This window comes from Ceratotherium simum, chromosome 7 (genome assembly GCF_057802395.1).
Source record: "Ceratotherium simum simum isolate JZ-2026a chromosome 7, ASM5780239v1, whole genome shotgun sequence".
In the NCBI taxonomy this organism is placed as follows: Eukaryota; Metazoa; Chordata; class Mammalia; order Perissodactyla; family Rhinocerotidae; genus Ceratotherium; species Ceratotherium simum.
The window spans coordinates 11,549,887-11,575,751 of record NC_141906.1 but is presented as its reverse complement, the minus strand read 5'-3'; the positions used below and the strand labels follow the sequence as shown (position 1 = coordinate 11,575,751).

Sequence of the window (25,865 nt, the reverse complement as noted above, 5' to 3'; positions counted from 1 at the left end):
GGAAGCTGTGCAATAATAGGATCAGTGGTCTCTGAAAAGAGCAAATTCCCCATCACAGGAAACCTTCAAGTAGAGCCTGGAAACAACCTGGGTGGAGGTGTTGTCATGGCAATTTTTTTAAAATTACTTTTAAATTTGTGTACTTTTTATTGCACAGGTTTTTGAGTTCTAACAAACGCATAGACTCGCATAACTACCACAACCAAGATACAGACCAATTCCACCACCCTCCAAAAATTCTTTTCTACTGCCCCTTTGTAGTCAAACCCACTCCCATCCCTTACCTCTGGCAACCACTGATCTGTTCTCTGTCCACATGGTTTTGTCTTTTCCAGAATGTCGTGTAAATGGAATAACACAGTATACAGCCTTTGAATCAGGTTTCTTTCACTTAGCATAGTGAATTTGTGATTCATCCCTGTTGTTGACTCATCCACGGTTTGTTTCTTTTTATTGCTGAGTAGGAGGTATTCCACTGTATGGATCTACCACAGTGTCCCATCCATTCACCAGTTGAAGAATATTTGGGGGACTTCCAGTTTGCAGTCCAGTATATAAGGAGCTTGGAAGTTGTCACTCCATCCTAACGACAAGTAAAAAGCTGAATTAACTGAAAATCAACAACTCTTGTTAGATCTGTCAGAGAACCAAGATCACAGGACAACCTGCTGCCCCCTAAAATTAGAGAGAAAGACAGGTGGGTACAGAGAATCACAATTTATGGGAGCAGAAACCCACGAGTAGAAACCTCCATGGGAATCGATACCAGGGTTCTTTTACTCAGTACATCATGTCTGGCTTTCAACAAAAAATTATAAGGCATACTAATAGGCAAAAAAACGGAGTTTGAGGAGACAGAGCAAGTGTCAGAACCAAACTTAGATATGGCAAAGATGTTGGAATTATCAGTCCAAGAATTTAAAACAACTATAATTAATATGCTAAGAGCTTTAAAGGAAAAAGTAGACATTATGAAGGAACAGATGGGTAATGTAAGCAGAGAGATGGAAACTCTAAGAAAGAATCCAGAAGAAATGCTAGAAATCAAAGATACTGTAATAGAAATGAAGAATGCCTTTGATGGGCTCATTAGTAGACTGGACACAGCAGAAGGAAGAATCAGTGAGCTTGAGGATATGTCAATAGAAATTTCCAAAACTGAAAAGCAGAGTGAAAAAAGACTGAAAAAAAAAAAAAAAAAGGAACAGAATATCCAAGAACTGTGGGTCAACTACAAAAGGTGTCACATATGTGTAACAGGAATACCAGAAGGAAAAGAGAGAAAGGAGTAGAAGAAATATTTAAAGCAATAATGACAGAGAATTTTCCACAATTAATGTTGGACACCAAATCACAGATCCGGGAAGCTCAGAGGACACCAAGCAGGATAAAAGCCAGGAATATTTGGGTTATTTCCATTTTGGGGTGATTATGAATGAATATGGTACAAACATTACGGTACAGGTTTTTGTGTGAATATCACTCTTCATTTTTTGAGGGTAAATACCTCAGAGTGGAATTTCTGGGTCAGATGGTAAGTTCATGTTTAACTTTATAAGAAACTGTCACATTGTTTTCCAAAGTGTTGGTACCATTTTGCATTCTTGTCAGCAATGAATGAAATTTCCAGTTGCTCTGCATCCTCACCAGCACTTGGTGTGGTCAATTTTTGGTTTTAAAAATTTTAGTCATTCTAATAGGTGTATAGTGGTATTCTAGTGTGCTTTAAATTTGCATTTCCTTAATTAATAATGATGTTGAGAATCTTTTCATGTGTCATCACGTATCTTCTTTAGTTAACTGTTCAAATATTTTGCCCATTTAAAAAATTGAATTTTTTTTATTGTTGAGTTTTGAGAGTTTTTTATATATTCTGAATTTAAAGTGCTTCATCAGATATGTGATTTGCAAATATTTTTGCCCAGTCTATGACTGGTCTTTTCATTCAGCTTCAGGGGCCCCTTTTCCTGACCCTCTGGCTAGAAAAAGGGGTGTTTCTCTCACATTTTTTGCTGTCTATGCCTGTAGCACAGTTCCAAGGCTCAGTCCACCCTTGGATCAAAGCCAAGAGATAAAGAAGGAAAGAAAAACCCAGTAACTTTACTGCCATACCAGTTGTTCTTGTTCTCACTTCCCTTCCCAATCTATTTACAATCGTTTACTTTTCAGAGTCCTCAGGTATTTGCTTTTGTATTCTGCCCAGAGGTTTTAGTTATAATCGATTGGAGAGATAGGCTATCTTGATTAGCACCAGAAGTTCTGTAATGACAATTTAAACACTGGATGACCATTCTCCCAGATCGTGATTCTTCAAACCTAGCAACAAATCTGAATTACCTGGGAAACTTTAAAAAATATAGATTCCGGAGCCCTACCCTAGATCCATCTCTGAGGATGGGGACCCAAGAATCTGTAGAAGATGCTTCTGGGTTTCTGACATAGCCAACTGGCACTGGTTTGGGGGCCCAAAATTGGATTCCAAGCTGGAGGTTTGGCAACCCCTGGATGAGATGATCTCCAAGGTCCTTTCCAACCTGGAAACCCTCAGGCTCTATAGTGCCCAGAATATCCCATTCGTAAAGCTGTTTTTTTAGTGAGATGCCTGTCTAGTCACTTCCCTCACATTTTTAACCGAAGCTCTAGATCACATATGTCGTCTCAAATAATGTCACAGAGCAGGCAAAAATATAGAACTGATAGGCAAAGTCATAGTATTAAAATCGACAGGAGAAGGAACAGACCCCCAACCTGTAGGATTTGTTTCTTGGAAATTACAACTTCTTGCAATAGTAGCGGCAGTAAATTCTAAATCTGCTTTATGTGGCGTTAGCCAGGAGGAATACCGTGTACGCTCTAGTCTGAGGATTAGTGGTTTCATTAAGAGCCTCCTTTCCTCACTAGGATCAGCCTTGTCCCATATATTTGACAAAATTCTTTTTGGTTGAGTACAGTTTCTGTTTATGTGCTAGGTAGGAAACACTAGTGAGTTTAAATTTGCTTTTCATAAAAATTTATTTCTAAGGGACAGCAGAAATCATTTCCTTGAGCTCACTTCTATAATGAAAGAAGAGGAAACCAGCCCTGAGAGGTTAAGTGCCTTTTTTAGGGGGTCAGAGATGGGACCAGAAGCCATACTTTGGCTCCTTGGCCAAGCATTTTCTATCTGACTGAGCTGTGTCAGGTGAGATCTTGGATGCCAAGTCTCCTGGCATCGAAACCTAGCTGGGTCAGATAGCTGCAGTGGGCAGTGGCTGAGTTCCATGCAATGCATTTGTAAAGGGCACTTTGGCCTAAAATGTTTCAGCTGCTGGATTTGTAGCTATGACAATAGTGGCAACCAAAATGACCAACAACTTGTAAAGTGTCAACTTGCTGGCACGTCCTATTCTCTGGGCACTGGGAAGTAGACAGCCCCTGGCCACCTCTAGAATTTTCTCCCACCCCATTTCCTCTTAAAAGTGTCACAGGGTATTGTATAGTCAGGGTTTAACCAGGGAAACAGAAGCATGATGAGTATGAAGTAAGGGATTTAGACCCTGCACGGTTGTGGGAGGAGCTGGGGAAGGGAGGGTCTGTGAGGTTGAGTGGGAGGGTCAGGGCAGCCACTCACCAGTCACTCTGAGGAGACAGGTATTCCTCTTTCGGCAACTCAAACGCACACCCATAACATGAAGGGGTTTTGTGAAACGTTCAGGCTTAAGCAACGTGATGCAGCACAAATCACTACAGGTAGAGAGCCTGAGACAGAAAGAGCTGTCACGCCTTGGGAATAATGCTCCTGAAGCTCTGTTCTCATTTGTCAGGAACAATCTGGAATCAGCCCGTTTCCTCACAGTCCGAGAACGTGTGACAGCTTTAGCGTGATGGAGCTCTGGGGTGTGGTGGTCTGGAATCAGTGCAGGCTTTATCGCTGGGCAGATGGGCGTGTACATGCTGGCTTTGCACACTTACTGTGTGATGGGACGTGCTCCTTATGCTCTCTGAAATTAGCTTCCTCATTTGTAAAATGGGGCCAGTAGTCACCACCTCAGAATATTGTTTGGAAGTAGGTATAATAGTAGATACTCAATAAAAATTATTCCTTTTATTTTTCGAGTCCCACCCTTTTCCCCAGTACATCTAGGACATGTCCTGTTTCTCAGAATATCTCCATGTAGAAATGCCCTTATTGTCTCAGTGTTGGATTTTGATAATGAATATAAGTATATAACTTATATTCAGCGTTCCCAGCATTCCATCACGGTCCCAGATTCCCAGTATCAACAAGTTTGGATTCGTGTGGACCGTGAGAAAGAGCAGTGATTGGCGAGGGCAACACCTGAGACGACGCTCATGGGCTTTACCCACAGGAGAGAACGAGCACTCCTTCAGGAGTTAGACATCTACTGACTTGGGATGGTTTATAAAAGGAGTGTGGTGACATCTGTTCCCCTGGAACCCTTCAGTTTTCCTTTTAGAAGAGAGATTAATCCTGAGGGTAGAAGGAAGAGGCAAGTCAAAGCTGATACCAAAATTGGAGACAGAGAACCATAAAAACAGAACTTGAAAAGCATAATACACTGGAACCATTCATTTTAGAAAGATATAGACCTACACATTCAATAGCCCCAGAGGGTATTAGTGTATCATAGGTGGCCTAAATCGTTTGCTTGTTGAATTTGAATTTAACAAAACAGTAGTGCTCATGAGTTTCTGAAACATGAAGAAAAAGTTAAATTATATTCAAAGTACTCTATTTAGGAATCTAGGGAGTGATATTATCACTTTAGAAATATTTTAATCAATAGTAACTAAAATAAAATTGTTTTCATTAGGGATAAACTTCTAGAAGAGTCACACACAGAGGATCTTTTCTTATCCAAAGCAGGATAACATGCATTGTTTTAAATAATACAATGCTAAGCATATGGTAAAAACTGAATAAATATTTTTAAAATAGAATTCAATATACACATGGCAAATGAGACTCTGAACCTAACTCACGGAATATGGAAGATTTTCTTGCAGCCTTTCAAAAGTGCAGTTGATCACTTGACTGTTGAGGACACTGATAATATATTCCCTACCTATATTTTTCTACAAAATGTTGACAATCATGATAAGTCCTCATTTAGTTAGTGATTTGATTGAGCAAGTAATTGACCTGAATGCACTCAAGTAGGACATTGAGATGTAAAACCACTTCTTTAAAAGTTGATTAAAAGATTGATACCTTTTTTCCAATCTAAAATAATAAGACTTTTCCTTCCAGCTTATCTCTTATTTCAGGCCCTCAAGGTTTGAAAACTACCAGTCAGTGATTGATAAATACTGTAAAGAATCTGCAGTCAACCCACGCTCTTCTATGTAATTAAGAGGGTTGCTCAGACAGCTTATCTGCTTAAGTTCTGAAAATCTCTTTATCCTTTATCTGCAGGAACACTAATCTCTTGAAAAGGACAAGGCTGAGGGAACTTGTTTTAAAGCCAGGTTTAAAAAATGTTTTTGCATCAAATTCTATTGCTCTATTCCTGGGTTCCTTGCATCTCTTCCTTCCGCTATTTCCCTTTCAGGTCTTTTGACTGGCACTTCGCATTCACTGGAATGTAGGCGAGTTGCTTGCATTTTTTGGTGAGATAAGCATTTCTTCAGGCCTTTTCTATTCCCTCTTTGGCTGGCTTTCACCAGGCCCAGGGAACAGAGAACTAACTGGTCTGGGAATTTGGAAGCCTGGGCTCTGGGTTTCCCTCCGTGATTTGGTAAGAGTCCTTTCATTACCAGGCACAGAAATGATTGGCAACTTTAAGCAAAGGGAACTTACTGGAAGAGAGCAAAGGCCCATAAAATCAGTGGACGGCTGAAAATCAGGCTTGAACACGGGTGGATGCCATGGCCTTTCCAGAGGCTGGGAAGCAGGAACCCCAGCAACAGTCTTGCAGCGGGAACAGAATGGTGAGAAGGCCACTGCTAGGATGAAATGGAACACCGCATTCCGGGGAGGTTGGCCTAGTCTGGAGGACCAGCCCACTCTTGCTAGGTATGGGGGGTGGGGGTGGGGCTCCCAGTTACAGTCCACTGGGCTCCATCCAGTAATTCCTTAGGAAATCAAGAGGCAGTTTGGGAAAAGGAATTGCATGCTGGGCAGATAATCTCGTCTACTACTGTGCTACTACTTGTGTCTTTAAAGTTGTTTCCAGATTTAAAACTACATGGATAGTGCTTCTCATGAAGGCTTTTGGGGTTACCATGTCCCTGTGATGTTTGCTTCTGTGAATGCCTATAAAACTAATGAACAATGAGACAAACTGGAAGAAGATGTTTATGAGCACAAATGGGTTATCAGTTGTCCCCCTAGTGATAACTTTATCACTGTATGATAGTGGTCATATTTGTTATCTATTGCTGTATAACAGTATTTCCACAAACTTAGCATCTTATAATAGCACAAATTTATTATCTCACAGTTGCTATGGGTCAGGAGTCCAGAAATGGCCTAGCTGGGTTCTCTGGTTAGGGTCTCATAAGGCTGCAATTAGGGTGTCAGCTAGGGTTGTGGTCTCATCTGAGGCCTGACTGGGGAAAACTCCACTTGCAAGTTCCCTCAGGTTGTTGGCAGAATCTAGTTCCTTGTGACTATAGGTAGGACTGAGGATTTTAGTGTCTTGCTGGTTGTTGGCTGCAGTTCCCCTTCAGCTCCAAGACGCTGCCACAGTTCCTTGCTGTGTTGTTTTTCAATATAGCCACTTGGATTCCTCAATGCCAGCAAGGGAGAGAGACTCCAGTAAGATGGGCACTATCATTTTATGTAATGTAAGCACATAATCATACCCCCATCACTTTACTGTATCCTATTGGTTAGAAGGGAGTCGTAGGTCCCACCCATGCTCACCGGGAGGGGATCACACAGAGCATGAACACCAGGAGGTGGGGTTATGGGGCAACCTTGTGAATCTGTGAGAGTGGCAGAACTGAGTGGGACAAACCTCAGAGCTGTCTCAAAGTCTAACATACTTCATTGTTTCTGTGCATCATCTCATTTCCCCAAACCTCAGTGCTGGGGAGGGGCTTCTTCATGTGGAGAACTGACAAAGGGGCCAGAACAAACCCTTGGCCTCCAGTCTCTCTAGCTCAGCTGTAGGGGCGGGGAGGGGATGTAAAGAGCTGTCTCCTCAGAGCTACTGTGAGTCTGTCTGGGTTGGTGTTTCTCTCATGGTCATCTGTGTACAATTCAATCTAGTAGTTTCCACTGATCTGTATCTTTTGTCTATATTTACCATTTGGCAATTTACCTTCTCTTTATTGCATGGAAATGCTTTCTTCTTTTATTCATGTGTACATATTGTCTTCCTCAACTATATTGTAAGCTCTTTAAAGGTAGGAGCCATTTCTTATATCAGGAACCATTCACATGTGCTCCAAGTGGGATAACAGCAAAGGCAGAGGTACTTTGGAAGAAATAGCTGATACTGTTTCTCCAGTGGTGTGGAGATAGAGGGGGTCTCGAGGACAATGTGAGAATCTGCCCTCTCTTAGCTGTACTTGGTTGCGCAAACAAAACACAAAAGGGGTGACCTCACAAATGTTCAGATTACCCTGAAACAATGTGCTTGGTGCCTACTGATGCTACTAGGCCTGCACCTGGAGGCAGATGGGTAATGGATAAAGAGGGCCAGTAGACATGGTTTGAGTCCTTGCATACACGAGCAGTGTGACTCCGGGCTTACTGCTTTAATCTCTGTGAGCCTCAGGGACCTTCTAGTCCTAGCTCATAGAGATAATGCCTTTAATGTGTACAGCACAGTGCCTGGCATATAGCAAACACGTAGGAAATAGACCCTGACCAGCGAGGGCACATGTCAATTCTCAAGCACCTTGCAGTTCCTCCCACAAGGGGGTCCAGGAGATGCACACTTAACACATTGTAGCTTGTTCCTACTCTTGGAGCTCAGGGGGTCGGTGTGGTAGTTCCTTGAGGGTGGAGGAAATTAGAGTCCTCACTGCTGCTGTCCCATCCCTGGAGCTGGGCCATCCGCACAGTGTGGACTGTGGCTGCAGCCCCTCCTCTGTGGACAGCAGGAGGCCTGGGGTGGATGCTAGTGGTGCCAGGGCAGGAGAGGGAGCCCCCAGCTCCTGCCTTCCGTGTCTAATCACCCAGGGAGAGGGGGAAAGCCCACGAGCCTTAGTTGGGTGTCCTCGGCCAAGCAGCAGCCTCTCCAAAGCCGTTTCACTTCTGTGCAAGTGGAGCCGTACAGAGGATCAGAAGGGAGAAGGATGTAGGCACATTTTATAAACTCCGCTTATCTAAGCGAACCCAGGACTTCTTCTCCTTACCAAGAATTTGCCTCTGAGGTCAGATAAATGTTCATTTTCTCCCAACAGTGCCTTGACTGGCCAAAAGAAAATGTTAAATATACTTTAGAAAAGTTTTAATTTGAACAACTTATGATTAAAAATACATTTTATAAATAATTTTTCCATAGACTTGATTGATTGTTGCGAACTTTACAAAAAGACATATTGCAACAATAACAGATGAAAGAAATTACAAAAAATATATCTATTGCCCTCCTTTTTAAAAATATAACATTATACATCACAGCATTGTCTTTGTGCAAAGTTTAAGAGATTGCTGTGTTAGGCATGTCACATATCTGCTCAAAGGGAAGTAAACTTTAATACAGGTACTTTGCATAATGGTACAGGCACAGCTGAAATAATGAATCCTCTCCTCCTAGAAGTTAATATACCTTAGTTCAACATTTTCCTTTTATTTTGTAGGACTGATGGCTGAACTTAGCTTAACACAAATATATATATATGTGTGTGTATATATATATATCAGTAGGAAAACAAGTGTCCGCTTTCCAATTAAGTAAACCCCCAACGTATTTACAGTATTTTCAGAGAATGTGGTCTCCAAATCAGTCTGAGTACATTTTCTCTATTAAACAACACATTAGAAATTTAAATGAAGCCAAATCTGTCAATTAATGGACATCCTCCGTTGAGACTTCCAGTTTTCGCTGTGGGACAAAGAGAGTTCCAACAGAAGTTTTATTAGCACCATCGAAATCCACACAGGGTGAGCCCATCGGCTTTGTTGGTCCACCTGGGGTGCGGAAGAAACTTTCGGCCACTAATTGTGACCCTTTCGGTGTCACAGGAACAGGCTGATTGGAAAGAAAGCAATGGAAAAAAGAAGTCAAGCCCACACAGATAGGTATGCCCTGGCAGCCTTGGAAGACTGGACGAGGACATGTCACACAGCGGAAGCCTCGCACACCTTGAAATCAGCTAGGTAAGCCTGGGGGAGTTTTACATTCTCAATTATTTTTAAGGCGAGAAAAAAGCTCATGATAACCCAATAATGAGGACTCCTTGGGTGCTCTTCCTGGGTTTGGAAGGATGGCAGGCCTTCAACCTCTTCACTCTCCCATCATCTCCCTCTCCAAAGAAGAAAAGCAAAAGCCAGTCTCCCAGGAGACTGAAATTTGGGACTTAATAACCTAAGGAAAACAATATATTAAACAGAAACACTCTCACCTGTTGTGCCCCTGTCACAGCAACTGATTGTCCATTCGGCTGGTTCTGGCCTGGGACAGGTGAGTCATACCTGCTGGCCCTTCCTTGCTGAGTGCCTGCACTTTCTGGGGCAACACTAACAGCCTCTATTCTTGGAGACACGGGAACGGTCCCGGGCCCGGGGCTGGCGGGCACCTGCACACTGGGGGAGATGAGTCCCAAGTGCTGCAGGGTGAAGTTGACAATGGCTGAGCTTGGGTTCTGGACAGGAACGGGGTGGCTCGAAGTGAGAGCCGGGCTGCTCCCGACAGGTACAGCTGCCACGGAAGTTGGCGAGACCATTAGCTTCAAAGGTGTTACATGAAAAGAGGGAAAATTAACAGCAGTGAGTTCGGATGATGTCACTGGAATAACACCTGGAAAGAAAAGGGGAAAAATATCTTAAAAAAGTACAGGCATTTGTCCAAGAAGCTCACAAGCTGAAGTGAACTTGGGAGTGACCCACATTTCAATAGGGTTTTCCATGCACTCACCTGCGATTGGGGAGCTGTAGATCCTGTGGTTTGGGGAAAGTGTACCTGAGTTTTCCTTACTAGACAAAATGGACTCTGCCCCCAGGGATGAGCACTGGGTGAGAGGGATTAGGTATCCTGATGGGAACAAGGTCTAGAAAACAAGGAGGAAGGGTTTATTTTACACACAAATGCAGCAAGAAAAACGGTCATGTGCCTCTTCCGGGAATAATACCTCTCGGTGGTGGTTTGTTCCATTAGACCAAAGCTTCCAGTGGGATGGGCTACAGGCAGGCCAGCTACATGGCTCTGTGAAGACAATACCCCCTCCCATTCCAACACTTGTCCTGATAATACCAACCATGTGTTTCTTAAACGCCATCTGTGGTCTGAGGAAGTGTCCTACAGCCAGCACTGAGCCTGCGTAGGGCAAGAACTCACCCAGCACACTCCCTCACACTGCCATCCTAAGTCCTGCTCGCAGACTTCCTGCTGTGATGTGGTGCTGTCAGAACCAAGTTTAATGTAGTTGGACACCATAGTGGCACTGCCGTGTTGTCACCCGATTGTTCTTGAATTATGTAGGATGATATTTCCTAAAAAGTGTCCCGAGGGACCCTAGTTCCATGATGCAAGCAGGCTCTACTTGATTCGTGGTCAAATGTGTTTGGGAAATGCAGAATTAAACAAAGGAAAATGGTGTCTTTATTGGAGAATTTCTGAGGGACTTCAATGACGGCATGCATTGTAAATCTCAAAGGAGGCATCAGCATGTCGCATTTCCCAGGGTATTTGGTAACTAAATTTTTAGTAGTATTGGTGTTCAAGGAAAACGTTTTAAGAGATGTTGATTTAGCGAAGGGAGTTGCCAGACCATAGGCCAAAATCCAGCCTCCTGGCTGTTTTTGTAAATAAAATTGTATTGAAACACAGCTATGCCCATTCATTTACGTATTGCCTGTGGCTGCTTTTTTCCTTTTGTACAATGGCAGAGCTGAATAGGTGCAACAGAGACCATATGGCCCACAAAGTCAAAAATAATCTGGGTCTTTACAGAAAATGTTTGCTGACCCCTGATTTAGAACAAAGAAATTCTACAACTATAGATTTTTTCCTAGTACTTTAGGTTCTAATGATACGAAATTAACACTCTTATAATATACAAACTAAAGGGCAGGGCACCAGAGTTCAAAAACTGCAGATAAAAAAGAGAATTGATTAATTCGTATCAGAGAGCCAACTGTCACAGAGCAAAGCTTTAGGCAATAAAGTTATATTCCACATGGAAACGGCCAGAGTGCTGGCTAGTGTGTATCCCCCCACGCCTGCTGTATCACTCTACTTTACCAGAGAAAGCCCGCATGGGGCGCTGAGCTGCCTGGAAAGTCTGCTTCAGCTGTACCATGGGCAGGACTGAAAAAAGCTAAAAGCAGCTCTTGTAGACTGGGGGCCCTCCTTTTATCTTCCTCCAGATCCTTCTCCTTGTCCCTGTCAAAACAACAGTCTACACTTTTATCTAGCTGTTAATAGGTCCCATCTTTTCCTTGGGAACCAGTGAATTCAGAATCCACAATGTACTACAAACTTCTAATTTTGTTTCTTAGATGCTTGGTACCATTCAATATCTTTACTAGTAGGTTCCTTGAAAGCTGCAGGAATAGAGAATTTTTAAGGGGTGAATTCAGGCGTTTTACAACTAGCTGCTCTTTGCTGTCTTGAATCATACTCTTGTGGTACAAGTTTTTCTGGTTGCTAGTTTAACTCTTTAAAATCTTCAGCAAAACCTTCAGTAATAATAATTACTTTTCAGTTTCCTACAACCTACATTCATCACAAAATCTTTTAACCTATAATGCCAATTCTTTAAAAAAAAAAATTAGAACTATTAAATGAGCAGGATGAAAGAATTGGACATGTTTTAACTCACATGTCATCTCATCTAGCCTGCATTAGCCCTCTTCCTCCCATCACAGACCCTGTGTCATTTTCACTATAGTTCTTATCATTGACTACCTGATGTGTTTGTGTTTGTCTACCGTATTCTCTCCACCCCCAGAAGTGTAGACTCTTAGTAAATGTTTGTTGAATGAATTAACACGTGAATCTCTCATTTTCTTTGTTCTGCTCAGTCCGTGCTGAAAAGAAATCGTCAAAATGAAGTCATAGAGATGAAAACAGAAGCTGGGGGACATGGAAAACCTATCAACTGAAAACCCTAATGCTGGATAACTAAGTGAGCAACAGGGGACCATTATTAAATCATACCCATTCACCCAAACAGATGAAGGACCTCCCAGAAAACTGAATCAAGCTCAACCCTTGTGATTTTCCCCCAGCACGAATATTAAATGCAAAACAATGCCATGCTAAGATAATAGACGTTTTGAACGGTTACCATGAGGCCATCCTCAGGGAAGATTTGACAAACTCTAAAGCCTCCTTACTAACAGTTACAGATAACACCCTTCAGCTTATACGGTGCCTTAAAAGGATCACAAACCCCTTTATGTATATCATCATCTAATAGATTGACTTAACCTCACAAAAACTGTAATATGGCCCTGGGGCAAGTCCTCAAAAGCTACCGTCACCAAAGGCAGGCGCTGGGTTTGATTTGATCCAGAGCACAGTGCTTTATACCCAGTAGATGATCAGGAAAAACTGTGGAACAAATTCTTTACAGATGTGGAAAAGCAAGATGTAGAGAAGTAAAATAACTTAACAGCAGGGACAAAATGAGAGATTAACCTCTGCTTCCCCGTTTCATGGTGTTTGCTTGGTAATAATGTCTTTCATATATAATTGTCCTAAGGGAGGAAAATGAGATAATGTATGTAAAAGTGCCCAATGCTTCTGACGTCTGGTATGTGGGTGGGCACTCAGTAAATGTTAATTCCTTCCTGAACTAAACTCCACCTAGGACAAAAATGATCTAGAACATCAAAATCCCTAGAAACCAATGCATCAACTACACCTATAATTTGCCAAGGTAAGTTTGATTTTTCTTTAGAAACTGAAATTTTGCTTTAAATTTTAGGTAGAAAGTAAAAATAGGGGAAGCAATTTATCTTCGAGGCAACAGATGCCAGTTACATGACAGCAAACAACCATTAGGTAATGACTCAGAAAGCAGGAGTTACAGGAACCCTATGCATCCATCCATTCATTTGGGGTTACGTCTGCTTGTAAATTATTTAAGACTGTCGTGACAGGTGTTTGCATTCCAGCATGCGACAGAGAAACGGACTTAAGGACAACCACCCACTGTGCTTTTAGAAGAGAGCAAATAATCCCTTCCTCCAAAGGCTAAAAATGTCCCTGCCGTCATCCCAGCCAGGAGATTAGTTGTCTGGGGCCTTGTTTGGATTGTGGGATCTTAAGGAACTGTTCCTCGTCTCCCGAGAGACTGCTCTTTGCTCTGGTAAATTTCACAAGCCACCAAATTCTCCTCTAATCAACTGGGGGGTTTCTGAAGCTTTGCCCAGTTCAAGGCTGTACTTACTGCGGAGACGTTTTCAAGTCCTTTTAGGTCCTCTTTAAATTTCTTTTTGGAACCGCTGTCCTCAAGCGCGCTTGCCCTCTTCGAGCCTCTTTCTCCAGCAGGCTCCCTGTCTCGGGTCTTTGCACCGTGTCTCTCTGGCACTGGCAGCAAGCTTCCAGGCCTGGTGCAGGTGCTGGGCTTGGCGGCATCCTTGGCTGCCTTCTCGGTGATAGCATCTGCGGAGTCTTTTGATCTCATAGCTTTAGAGGAGGCAGCGGGGCAGACTGTTGGGCTTAGACTTTGGGGTGGCGTCATGGTTCGGGCTTGGGCAGGCTGCAAGTAGATGGCATAGGGTGGGCCTGAAGGGGCCTGAGGTAGGATCACAGGCACTGCCGATGACAGTGGGCTGGGGAGCAGGGGGACCACCCCCAGGGGCTGGATGAGGGACGGTGCCGTCAGTTCCAGCTCAGCACTCGCTGGGGTGTCCAGAGGGGCCACTGGTTTGCAATGCCCAGATCTTGCCAGCTGTACTTTCACTTTCTTTCTGGGTTCACTAAAAAACAAGATTTAAAACGTGACACCCTGGTAACACATTTTCTCTAAACTGTTCTATCACTTTAGATTGCCCCAGATTGAAGCCACGCTTCTACGAAACTAGGCAGTAGTTTCTGTAATGACTGCGTATGAGTTATAGAAAAGATTATCTCACCCGTTTCCAAGGCTAGTGCCTGTTCTGACAGAAAGTCAGCAAGCCTAATGAGGCAAGGTCAAAGGAAAGCATCTTGCTACTAAGGAGCACTGCAACCCACCTTGATTGCTCTTCTAACTGCATTTTGCAAATAGCTGCGAGCTGAGCCATTTTACTTGGGAAGGGTGCAGAATTCTGAGAACTCTCAGCTGGTAAAAAAGAAGAGAGGGTTGGTTAAAGCAAAAGAATAAATGATACAGATGAAACATCACTAAGTCAAAGGAACAGAAACCACGTACCTCCCCGCAAAATCACACAGCAATGAAACGACAAACCCTACAAATTACTTTCTATCCTTTAATTCATACATGTTAGGCTTCAAGAAGGTTTGGGTATATGGATATTGAAACAATTCTCTAACACGTCTTGTAGAGATCAAGTAAGCTAAAAAATCAGATAAAAAGGAATTCTTTTGAGCAGAGCCCTGACATGATTGAAAACATACCTTTGTTGGTCTTGATAGGGCTACTGGGAGCAGAATTTATCTTTCTCCGATCACTTTCTATGGTCTTTACCAGTTTGATAAGAGATGGGTGTCGGGTAAAGTTTGGTTTCCCGCGTGTGGAAAAGAGGTTTTTGGCACAGTTCTCTTTTGAAGACCGCCTCACTTCCAGATCAGAGGGGGTGAAAGGAATGACCGGGCTGCACCCTGAAATAGAAAAGGGCAGTGTGTTAAAAATGGGTGATTCCGCTTCCTTTTGGGATATGAAGTCAAAGTGTAGTTCTCAGAAGATTTCAGGAATTGAAGTAGCAACAATTACTGTGCCTGACACTGTTTCAAGGGCTTTATATACAAAACCTTGTTTATCTTATTAAATGAATTCTGAGATAATATTTCACACCTTAACATCTCTGAAACCCACTCTATCTGATAACCCGTGGAGTGCTATAATGTAACTGTTAGTGGTTTTCTTTCTTATCGATATATAGAAAATTGTGCATCTTAAAATCAGGAGTCTTAATCTGATGAAATATGGTGACCCTCACTGCTATGGACTGAATGTTTGTGTCCCCCCAAAATTCATATGTTGAAACAAAATGCCTAAAGTGACGGTCTTAGGAGGTGGGGCCTTAGGGAAGTGTTTAGGTCATAAGGGCAGAGCCCTTATGAATGGGATTAGTGTTCTCATAAAGAAGACCCCACAGAACTCCCTAGTCCCCTTCCACCATGTGAGGTTACAACGAAAAGATGGCTGTCTAGAAAATGGGCCCTCACCAGGCACTGAATCTGCCAGCACCTTGATCTTGGACTTCCCAGCCTCCAGAACTGTGAGAAATTGATTTCTGATGTTTATAAGCCACTACTCAGTCTACAGTATTCTGTTATAGCAGCTTGAATGGACTAAGACACTCTCAAGTCCACCAGGTAGGTACTTAAGAAATGCATCCCCATTTCAGAAACATTAACCAACTGAGTCAAGGTCTCTCAGCTAGTAGAATGTGGGCCTGGGACATGAACCCAGTCTGTCTGGCCCTAGAGTCTGCACTCTGAATCCCTGAACCAAAGGACCTTCCTCTGAGGTCGTATCCAAAATCACAACAAGCTCGCAAAAGCACCATGGTTCTTCCCATTTTGCAGATGAGGAAACTGAGCCTTGGAGAAGTAACTTGCCCAAGGCCACACAGCTAAGTGGCAGAGCTGAGACTGGAACCTAAGTCTCTCTCTGCCTTCATGGCCATGCTCTTGACACTTTCTAACACTTCTGTGTGGGACTTTTTGGTGGAATGCAAAATGTCAGAATCCCAGAATTGAGATGGAGACTAGAATATTGATACCAGAATGAATTCGTTTCATATTCTCAATGTGCACAGGCTCTGTTGTGGTCACTGAGCAGCATAATAATGACAGCAATAGTATCTTATGTTTTGTGATGCTTTCAACTTTTTCAAATCATTTCACATACAGATTCTGTCTCCCGGGTGCAGAGTGAGAGGTGGTTATGAACCTTAGGTTGCTGATAGAGCCAGCGGCCAAGCTTTCCATACTGGCCCTCATCTTTAATTGTCTTTTCAACCACTTACATATGTTTTCAGGTAGGAGTGCGGGCAGGAAAAGGAAGGGAGAATAATGCCAAATGTGCATTAATTCAAAATAATGAAGCAAAGAATGAAAGGAAACAAATACATACCACTGGGATTGGGACTGATGTCTGGGCCTGTCCATTTAAAAGCTGGTTTTCGGCCTCTTTCCTCTGTCACATGAACTTTCTTGATAAGCTCCAGACTACTCAGAACATTAGCTATATCATACAACCTCCTAATTTTTGCTGGGAAAAAAGAAAGCATATACACCACTTAATGGAATGACGAAAGATCAAAGGGCTTTGCTTCATAAGGACTTCATGTATATTCAAAGAGCTTTCCTAATCATCAATGTCAGACAGAGAAATAAATGTGACTCTTTTTAAGTTACTCTAGTGATATTGCTTTAATTAAAACAAAAAAATAGTTTTAAATATTGAAAAGACTCAGTTACTACTGGTACTGAATTTTGAAATGACAAAAGCACATGCTGAAAAGAGAAAATTGACATAATGAGATCACCCTATTGAGAATTATGTTACAGATTTTTGAATAAAAAGCCACCATTGCTGGGCATCTTCTAAGATGAATTGTATGAACAAAGGAAATAAAGCATCAATGATAAATGTATTGCTTTCCTGCTTGTGATAGTTTATAACAATAAGGTTTATTTACTATCACAAGCATGGAAAATTCCAGAGCCCATCAAAGTTTGTAAATTTTTATATTGTCCTCTTGTAATATGCAAAGCATCAATTTGTTGATTCTATAAATCTTACATATATTAAAAAGTTTTGTTACAAAAAGTCTGCCTTTACTTCCAGCTTGATAGTACAAAATTACCAATCAAGCGCCTTCTTCATAGCCACGGCTGAAGGTTCTGAATTCCCCGGGGATTCAGCAAATTACGCATCAGCAGTTCCTGGAATAGTTTCTAAGGCTGTGACTAGCCAGTGAAACGGAGAGCTGAACGGTGGAGACTTAGAAAAAGCAGACATTCCACCAGCAGGATTATGACATGTTTTCTGAAATTGCAGCTCTCCTAAGCCAATTGCCAGCATCATTGCCTCTACTCTCTCCTTCATTTTGTCTTTACAGGAGACACTGTCGACCTGGGGATGTCTGAACCTACTTTCATGGGACTCGTACAGCTTCACGGGGATGGGAAGGAGTCAGGGTGACAGTTCCCAGGCACTCCCCACAGCCGCTGCTGTTTCTTGGGGTGGCCCTTCCTCCCCATACAGCCGGGTCCCTCACGTGACCCGTGTTTGGGCCAGCCTCCTGCCCTCTGGAGGTTTGCTAAGGCCCCGGGGAGAGATGGGCGTGCAGCAGGCCCCTCTCCATCTGCTGAGCCCTTCCTTCCACACCCTGTCTCTGCTCCTCTTTGTGGGGGTTCCTGCAGTCTGTTATGGAGGCAAGGGCAGAGCTCTGCGTTAGGAACCCAGTCGACGGTCCCTTTCCAGCTTAGAGCAGAGAGCCTGGCTGAAACCATTCTTTCAAAATGGCCAAGCAAGTATGCTGCAGGTCACCTCTGGGGACAGTTTAGAAGTTATTCACACCCTCACATCTGAGACTCAGTGGACAGAGCGGAGACCTGGGCTCCAGTCCCGCTTTACAGTTACTGCTCATTTAGACCTCAGGCACCAGAGTCTAGGCGCGTGAAATGGGGACAATGTTACAGTATCAAATGAAGTAACTTTTAAGGAACTGTATCTAAGCCAAAGTATCAAACAGATAGGAGTCGTTATGTACATGTCTTTGAATCCTACAAGTCAGCTACAGCAGTACTATCATGGCTTTTGGGGAGAAGTGAAGATAAAAGAGCATAATTAGAGATGATCTGTTTATATTGCAAGTGTATTTGGAAATCAGTTTGTAACTGAGATTTTATTATTTACGAATAGGTCCAAAAGTCCACGGCGGTTGTGACACTTACTTTTAAACTTGCTTTTATCCAAATCTTCCACGTGGTCCTCCCCAATTAAAATCTTGGCAGCAATTTCTAGGCTTACTATCTGAGGCGTTGACACCAAGAACAGCATCACAAATTTCTGGCTCATCACTCTTAAAGACTTGTCTTTGCGGCTGTTTACAGAAGCTTTGGAGAAGGATGAGGATTACAGAATTAAAATTCATCAAGGGACAAGTGACTTCTCAAGTAACAAGGCTAAAAATACCACAATGTGATCACACAGTTGACAACTGCAGCGTTTTAATGTGAAAGGCAGCGGTAGCTTTAGAGCAGTGTTCCCTGAGGACTCTTTTCTTTAGACCCAGGAGAAGTGCCACCTGGCCCACGCCTTTCAATACCGTCTCTTACCTGCCCGAAATTCCACTCCAGGGAGTTCGACAAAACACATGTCTGTGTGTCCGTTTTGGCCAGCGTTTGCTTTGATGATATGATCCTCTATACTGTAACTCTTACTAAAGTCAAACTCTTGTTCGTATTCTTTCTTTTTGATCATCATAATCTGTTCGGCGTACTTGTTCTCCTCCCCGACACTCTTCAAAGCCCCAAGGGTTTTGTTGAGATTATGCCGCCCATGCCAGGTGTACCTGTTTTTGGCGAGGCGGCTCACCATGTGTAAACTCTCTAGGACGTTCACGATGTCATAAATGCGTCGACGCTCAACATCTACAAAGAATGAGCAATTGTACGTTACTAGAGGATCAGACTTTGTCATGTGTGTACAGTGGAATAACTTTTTCTTCCATGGTTTATTAGTCAGTAGCTGCTGGACGATATACCTTTATTTATGCTCAACAAAGAGTGTGAAGATGAGAAGGACAAGTCCCTGCTCTCAAAGGGGACAAATAACGTTAATATGAATCAGAAAGGGGACATTTATCCAGGGCCTACTAAGTGTCACACAGCTTTTGGAAATTTTTACCCTAAACTTGTGAAGTAGGTATTATTATCCACATTTTAATGATGAGGAAATAGAGGCTCAGGCTGGCTAAGTCGCTCGTCCTAAGACACAGAACCAGTAAGTGGCAAGACCAAGTCTTTAATACTCTAAATCCCACACTTTACAACTGTTTCTTGTATTACTCTCCAACACACACTCACTCACTCACTCAACTGTCATATGATAGGTACAAGGTGCTGAGATTTCTTGCTGTTCCTGGAAACTGCCAGATCCGCCCTTGTCCGAAGGCTTTGTCCTGGCCTGTCGCTTCTGCCTGGAACCCCTCTCCCATGTCCTCCTAGCCCTCCACCTTGATTCTTTCAAGTCCTCGCTCAGATGTCGCCTTCTCAACAGGACCTGACCCCTTAATTTAAAATTGCATAGCATGCCCCCAGCACTCCTGATCCCCCTGTACCCTAGTCTACAGTTTCTTTTTTCCACAGCATGTATTACCTTCTAACATACCTTATAATGACTTACTTATGATGTCCTCTGCATATTATCTATTGGCCCCACTAGAATGTAGGTTCCACGAGAGCAGGGACTGTGTTCTTTTTGTTTATGATGTTATCCCAAGCTGCTACAACATTTCCTGGCACACAGTAGGTGATGAATAGATACCTGCTGAATTAAAGGGTACATCCTGCATAGCTACAATGAAGTGTATGGGAATAGACGAATCTAAATGGCATTCTTAGAATGAGAAATGAAGTTGATGTTTATAAACATGTATTAGAAGGGCAAAACTTTCTTCATGGGATGGTAGCTATATATTAAAATATCCTGCATATCCCTTCACAGTTTCAGATTATGATATTTTCATGACTCAAAGGTACCCCAAATTTGCCACAGATCCCTTTTTTAGCTATAACTAGATTTGAGTCTATGAAGAGAAGAGTAAAAGGGGGCAAGGGGACACAGTAACTTTTGCCAAACACAAAACACTCAGGAAGCGCACCGGTCCTCAGAATAGTGCTGGGTGGCAGGGAGCGCCCAAGCCCTGCTCCCAGGCACAGAAGCTGATCTTCACCACAAACTGTGAAGAAACCCTTCTGCAGCCTGGCTCTTCAAAGAGAAATAAGACAAAAGTTCAGAGTTGTAGTTGTTTATGAAACAAGTCACAAAACAATGTTGCCAGGGGGGCCGGGATGGTGGCGCAAGCGGTTAAGTGCATGTGCTCCGCTTCGACAGCCTGGGGTTCGTGGGTTCGGGTCCCAGGCGAGCACTGGTGCACTGCTTGTCGCGCCATGCTGTGGCGGCGTCCCATATAAAGTAGAGGAAGATGGGCATGGATGTTAGCTCAGGGCCAATCTTCTTTGGTGAAAAAACAAAGAGGACCAATCTTCCTTGGCAAAATAAAAGAGGACGACCGGCATCCATGTTAGCTCAGGGCTGATCTTCCTCACACACAAAAAAAACAGTGTTGCCTCCCTTTAAAGCTTCAGAGCTTTTGAAATGCAGTCAGAAGCAATCTCCGTTGAGAGTTTTTGCTTCTGTTTTAAGACTCACTAGAATTGGAAACTACATGCCTTTATTCTTAAATTAATAGGGCTTTAGAGATTTATAATTTCCGTGTGGCTTTGCTTGCGTCAATACAAACACTGGCTAGATGAGCGTGGGTCTGAAGGAGGAAGTCTATATCGTCACTTTCATTGGTAACGGCTTCAGTGAGCTCTTGGCATACTTACTAAGTTCCTCGGCTACTTCGTCAAGACAGATGTCATTATTCACAGCAGGGTTGGGATACTTAGGATAGCGTGCTAAGAACTTATGACATAACAATCCTAAACTTTTCTCCTTTCGACTTGGTTGGGATTTCTCATATTCGTCTCCAGATAAGTGTTCCTACAAAGGAAGCAGTAAATAATGTCTTATTCTGAAATAAAGTTTGACAGATTTATTAGGGGCATCTGCAGTGGATGACTAACACGTACACACGTGCTTTGCTCCAATATTTCAAAATTTGGGGGGAAGAAAAGGTGGGGGTCAGTATAAACTGCTTGGCAGATCTGAAAGGGAAGCCTGAACTGAAAACAAGTCAAAGGTTCATAGTTCCCAGGGCCGCATTTGATGGGGTCCAAACCTTTCTGGTGCTCTGAAGGAGGCTAGTAACAGTCTGCGGGTGGCGATGCTTTCTATTGCTAGCACTTCCGCAATGGCTGTAACCGCCCCACACACAAATTCCCCCATCTCTGCCCAGTCCTCTGCAAACCTACGTGCAAACAATCTTTGGCCTCAGGCAATCCATTTGCGTTGTCAAACAACCCCCTTTTCTGATCTCTGCTGCGGATCTCGGGGCTCACGGCACTGATGAGCATTTTCAGGTTGGCTGTTGGCGTCCACGGTTCTCCCTGGGAGATGTCCTTGGGCTTGGTGGGTGTGGTTAAAGGGCCGAAGTCAGGCTGGATCTCAGCCAACACTATATTTGCTGCAGTGGACTCTTTCAGAGGTGTTTTCATCAGGCCCCTTTTATGGGGCTCAAAAAAGAAATTTTCCTGGTTTAAAACAAGTAAATAATTAAATCCATTGTAAAACAGGATTTATCAGATAGCTTTTGACTCTAGAAATTGGACAATAAATAGAATATTGCTAAGGAAAAAATGCCTAATGAGATTGTAGAGTTGTTTAAATTAGTAACAGTATTCCCATGATCATTTGACACATTGTCCATTCTAACAGCTAAATTTCCCGTCTTTAATTTTGTAGCAAAGCACAGACTTAAATTTTTTCATCTTCTGTTCCAAGAATTAAAAAAAACCTTTAAGACATAATTTTTTAACATTTTATTTTGAAATAAATTTAGATCAGAGAAGAGTTGCAAAGATTGTGTAGAGAGTTCCCATATACCTTTCACTCAGCTTCCTCTAACAGGACTGACAATTTTAAGTAATCCCGAACCCCTAGGAGTGACTTTTACTCATGACACTCTAGTAAGTAAAGTCTCCATGGCAGAAACCGTGTCCCACTCATCTGTGTATCCACCTAGCACAATGGCTGCATGCAGTGGGTGCTCAATAAAACACCACTGACATGGGAGAGCCAAGGAGAACAAGGGTGAGAGCTAGCACAAGTTCAGACTTGTTGGCAAAGTCCAGTAAGGAGCAAAATCCAGAGAGCCTAAGAGCAGGAGTTCTGACCAGAAAAGTCTGCTCCTTGAATATCTAACCCCTTCACTTTACAGATGGAGAAAATGGAGCCCAGAGAAGTAAAATTAGTTACCCAAGATGACAAAGCTAGTTCCTGGCAGAGGCAGGACTGCCACTGAGACTTGAGGGCAAATTAACAGCAGTTCATAAATAAGACTAATGGAGACTATGTTTCTTCTACTTTTGGACACTGGGGACTTCACACATTCTTGGACACTGGGAACTTCACACATTCTTCCTATCTACATCTATTTTAAAGAAAATCCTTGGAATGGCAATAAGTGAAAGAATAGAGAGACTAATTGCTCAATGACTTTAGGAACAAAGATTAATGGGACTGTTTTATATATCTGTGACTCCCTAGGATTTACCAAGTGCTTTTCCGTTTGTATTTTCACCAAATCCTGTAGCCCTATCTGCAGAAGAGGACACCCAGGCTGAGACGAGGTCTCACAGGACTCCAACTCGTATCTCCTCAATCCAACTATGGTGCTCAAACATGGAAGTCAGCGTGATGGATCCAATGGGGGACCCTCTCCAGCATGTGCACCTGAGAGGTGCTGACCCAAGAAGAGGATTTTTCTAAAGGCTGCTGTCCTTTGCCTCAGACTAGTAGAAGCAACGGCAATTCTCTTATTTGACTAATACCTAAAACTTTTAGGAAATTTGCATATATCATTTTTTTAACCTATGAGTAGTTGGACACCAATCAAGACACTCCCACTGACAATTCTTTGTAATTTCACAAAATATTTATCGCACAAACAGTGTTTGTGGCCCCCATAGTTAAAGAAGCTAGTGATTTGGTAGAAATTTATCTTAAAAAGAAATCCAATCTCAAATCATGTCAAACGCCTTTTCTGAATTCCTGATGTTTAATAATTCTCGTAAATATTCTAATGCAACTAACAAATTTTATTATTCTTAAAAATACCTTTTCTCTCTGCTTATCTCTTTGAGACTTCCGCCAAACCATCAAAAACTAGAAAGATTACTTTAACTCTGGGCAACTCTTCCCCTCTTCAAAAATTAAATTTCCCTTCCTTCTAGGTTTTTACAGAGGTTACCTAAAAACGGATGTGGCATTAATAAGATATTGGATATTGGAAAACTATGGCGTTAAATCAGGATGATAGTGCATTTAAAACTGCAAGGATGAATACTGACGTTATAAAGGTACCTTTTCGTTCTCCATTCTGCAAATCTCTCATACATTTAGAGTTTCTTTAAAAAATCAAAAATCTGGAGTTCCTCCCAATATTCTGAGGGTTCAAGTAGTCCAATCAATTCTATTAAAAAGTTTAATATCCTTAAAGAAAAAAGGAAATAGAAAAAATTAAAAAAAAAAAAAAAAGCAGGAGAGCTATTGAAAATTCCTTCATGGACAAAACAGGCTACTGAAACAAAGACTAACAAAAACTGACAAACTAAGTTTACATTTTATTCCCCGACCAGAGATAGCCCCACTGGGCAGAAAACTCCATTAAATGCCAGTAAACTCCTCCAGGAAACCGATCCGCTGTCATGAGACTTCAAGCAACCCACAGAATTTCCAGTGACAGCCTTCTCCCACCCTGAGAGAAGGCAGGCCATTCTCCGGACCCCACCGGACCCCACCGAATGGACTGGAGTAAGGCACGAGCACCCACCTGTTCACAGATCAGCGCTCGGGACTGAGCGCCCGAGCCCGGGTGCCGGCGGGGCAGACACGACCCCAAGTATCTGGATAAAAGTCTGCATCTAGATGCCTGAATTTCTCCCCAGACGCACACGTGCATAGGCTCAGCAGTAAAGTTTTCGGAAATATCTTGATAGGAAACGTCCAAATTCAGTCCTTAAGCTCCAAACGTACTCTGGGCATTTAAAGAGCGCCTTATGATTAAGACTTTTCTTTTTTTAAGACTTCCTTAAAGATGCAAAGCGCTATGCATTGACTATTCAGGTGGCCAGTTCACGCCACGATGTGGGACCCCACCAGGAAGGCTGCATTTCCTTAGTAAGGCAAACAGGTACCGCCGCCCTGCCGCCACCAGCTCGGCGCCGGGCGCTCTTCCCCCTCCGCCCGGCCAACTGCCCCTCCCCCCGGGCCCAGTCCGCGCCGCCAGCCCCGCAGTTCCGGACAGCATCCTCGCGGTTTCCAGGGCAACGATTCCCGACCAATCAGAGAGCCGGCCGCGGGCCTACGATTGGTTGGCGGCGCCAGGGGCGGGTCCGGACCTTCCGCCTTCGATTTAAAAATTTGGCGCGGAAAGCCGGACCGTGGCCGGCGCCGCCCCTTGGCTGCGCGGGGCTTGAGCGCGGGCAAACCCGCGCCCGGAACCACGGCATCCCCGCCCCTCCCCCTCGCTCCCCCTCCCTTCTGCGCGGGAGCTCAGCTCCTCCCTCCACGGCCCCCGGCGGAGCGAGAGGCGGGAAACGGCCGCCACTGCCGCCGCCCTCCGGAGCCCTCTCCCGGTGCCGAGGCGGCCGGGCGCCGCGTCCCCTTGCGTCCCGCTGACCTGTCAGTTCAGCTCACGGTTGGAGCCGGCGGGGGCTGAGCGGGGACTCCTCGGCGCCCCTTCCCCGCTCAGGCCCGGGAGCCCGCGTGTCGGGCCGTCAGTCGGTCCTCACGCCGCGCCGAGGTGGGTGCCGGAGGGAAACACCTGGACCGGGACTGGCGGGCCGGCGGGCGGGCAGAGGGAGCGTGGCCGTCCAGGAGCAGTCAAGCCCCCGATTTGAAATTAACCCGCTCCCGGCGCGAGCCGATCCGGCGGGCGGGGAGGGCCGCTCCCCTCCCCCACGCCCGCTCTTCCCGGCCCCGGAGCCCGCGCGCCAATCCGAGCCTCCAGACGGGGGCTGCCGGCGAATGAGGCTTCAGGCGCCGCCCTCCGGTCCCGCCCCCACGGCAGAGTTGGGGGAAAAGTTCAGCAATTTTTTTCCCTTTTTTTTTTTTTGCAAACACCCCCTCCCCTTGCTCAAAGTTGGGGAATGAAGTTTGGCCCGCCTGGGACACGCGGGCGGGACGCGGGCGCCCTGCGATCCCCAACGTGGGGCCGTCCTTTCCCCTGGCCGGCCCCAGATCCCCTCACCTGCCCTCCGGACCCCAGCCGGGACCATTCCCCCTTCCATCCCCGGCCTGCATCATCGTGCGGCCCACCATCTGCCCCAGGGCGTCTAGAAATTGGTGTGTGGAGGGAGAATCTTGGCCCACTGGTGCCCAAACTCGATGGGCGCGGGGTCTTGGCCGAGACGTGAGAACTCAGGTGTGGGAGGAGGAGGAGTAAGGTTGAAAACCCGCCAGGCCTGCTCCGGGCGTCCTCCGTCTTCTCTCTCCTGCTCTCCCACCCGCTCCTCCCTGTCCCCTCCCTTCGTCTTCCCTCGCTTTCCCCTATTTTTCCGGTTTCCGAGCCTCAGCGGCTTCAGCATGGAATATCCTAGAGTTCTAATTTAATAGTAGGATCGGGAGGCGCTCTAGTCCAATGCCCTCGTTTTGCAGACGGGGAAACCGAGGCCGGGGCGGATTGTTGGCCTGCCCGGCGGTTCTCTGCCTTAAAGCGTTTCCCCTTT

The 25,865-nt window shown here is 44.3% G+C and overlaps 1 protein-coding gene across 4 annotated transcripts; it reads right to left on the bottom strand.

Moving 5' to 3' along the window:
* Positions 1–8,388: 8,388 nt before the first annotated feature.
* E2F8 (E2F transcription factor 8) lies at positions 8,389–25,047 on the bottom strand. Of its 4 annotated transcripts, none has more exons than XM_087433100.1 (14): positions 24,818–25,047; positions 23,969–24,172; positions 23,500–23,628; positions 21,390–21,668; positions 20,862–21,018; positions 18,585–18,899; positions 18,201–18,362; positions 16,372–16,509; positions 14,688–14,891; positions 14,304–14,391; positions 13,516–14,047; positions 10,035–10,167; positions 9,523–9,917; positions 8,389–9,149 (listed from the first exon to the last, which is right to left on the bottom strand). In XM_087433100.1, the coding sequence occupies exons 3-14, from the start codon at positions 23,512–23,514 to the stop codon at positions 8,967–8,969; spliced, it is 2,601 nt and encodes an 866-aa protein (XP_087289226.1). In that variant the 5' UTR covers positions 23,515–23,628; positions 23,969–24,172; positions 24,818–25,047; the 3' UTR covers positions 8,389–8,966. The 4 variants fall into 4 exon arrangements, with proteins under 4 accessions (XP_087289226.1, XP_087289227.1, XP_087289228.1 ...); XM_087433101.1 differs by having other exon boundaries at positions 23,969–24,126; XM_087433102.1 differs by lacking the exon at positions 23,969–24,172.
* Positions 25,048–25,865: the final 818 nt, after the last annotated feature.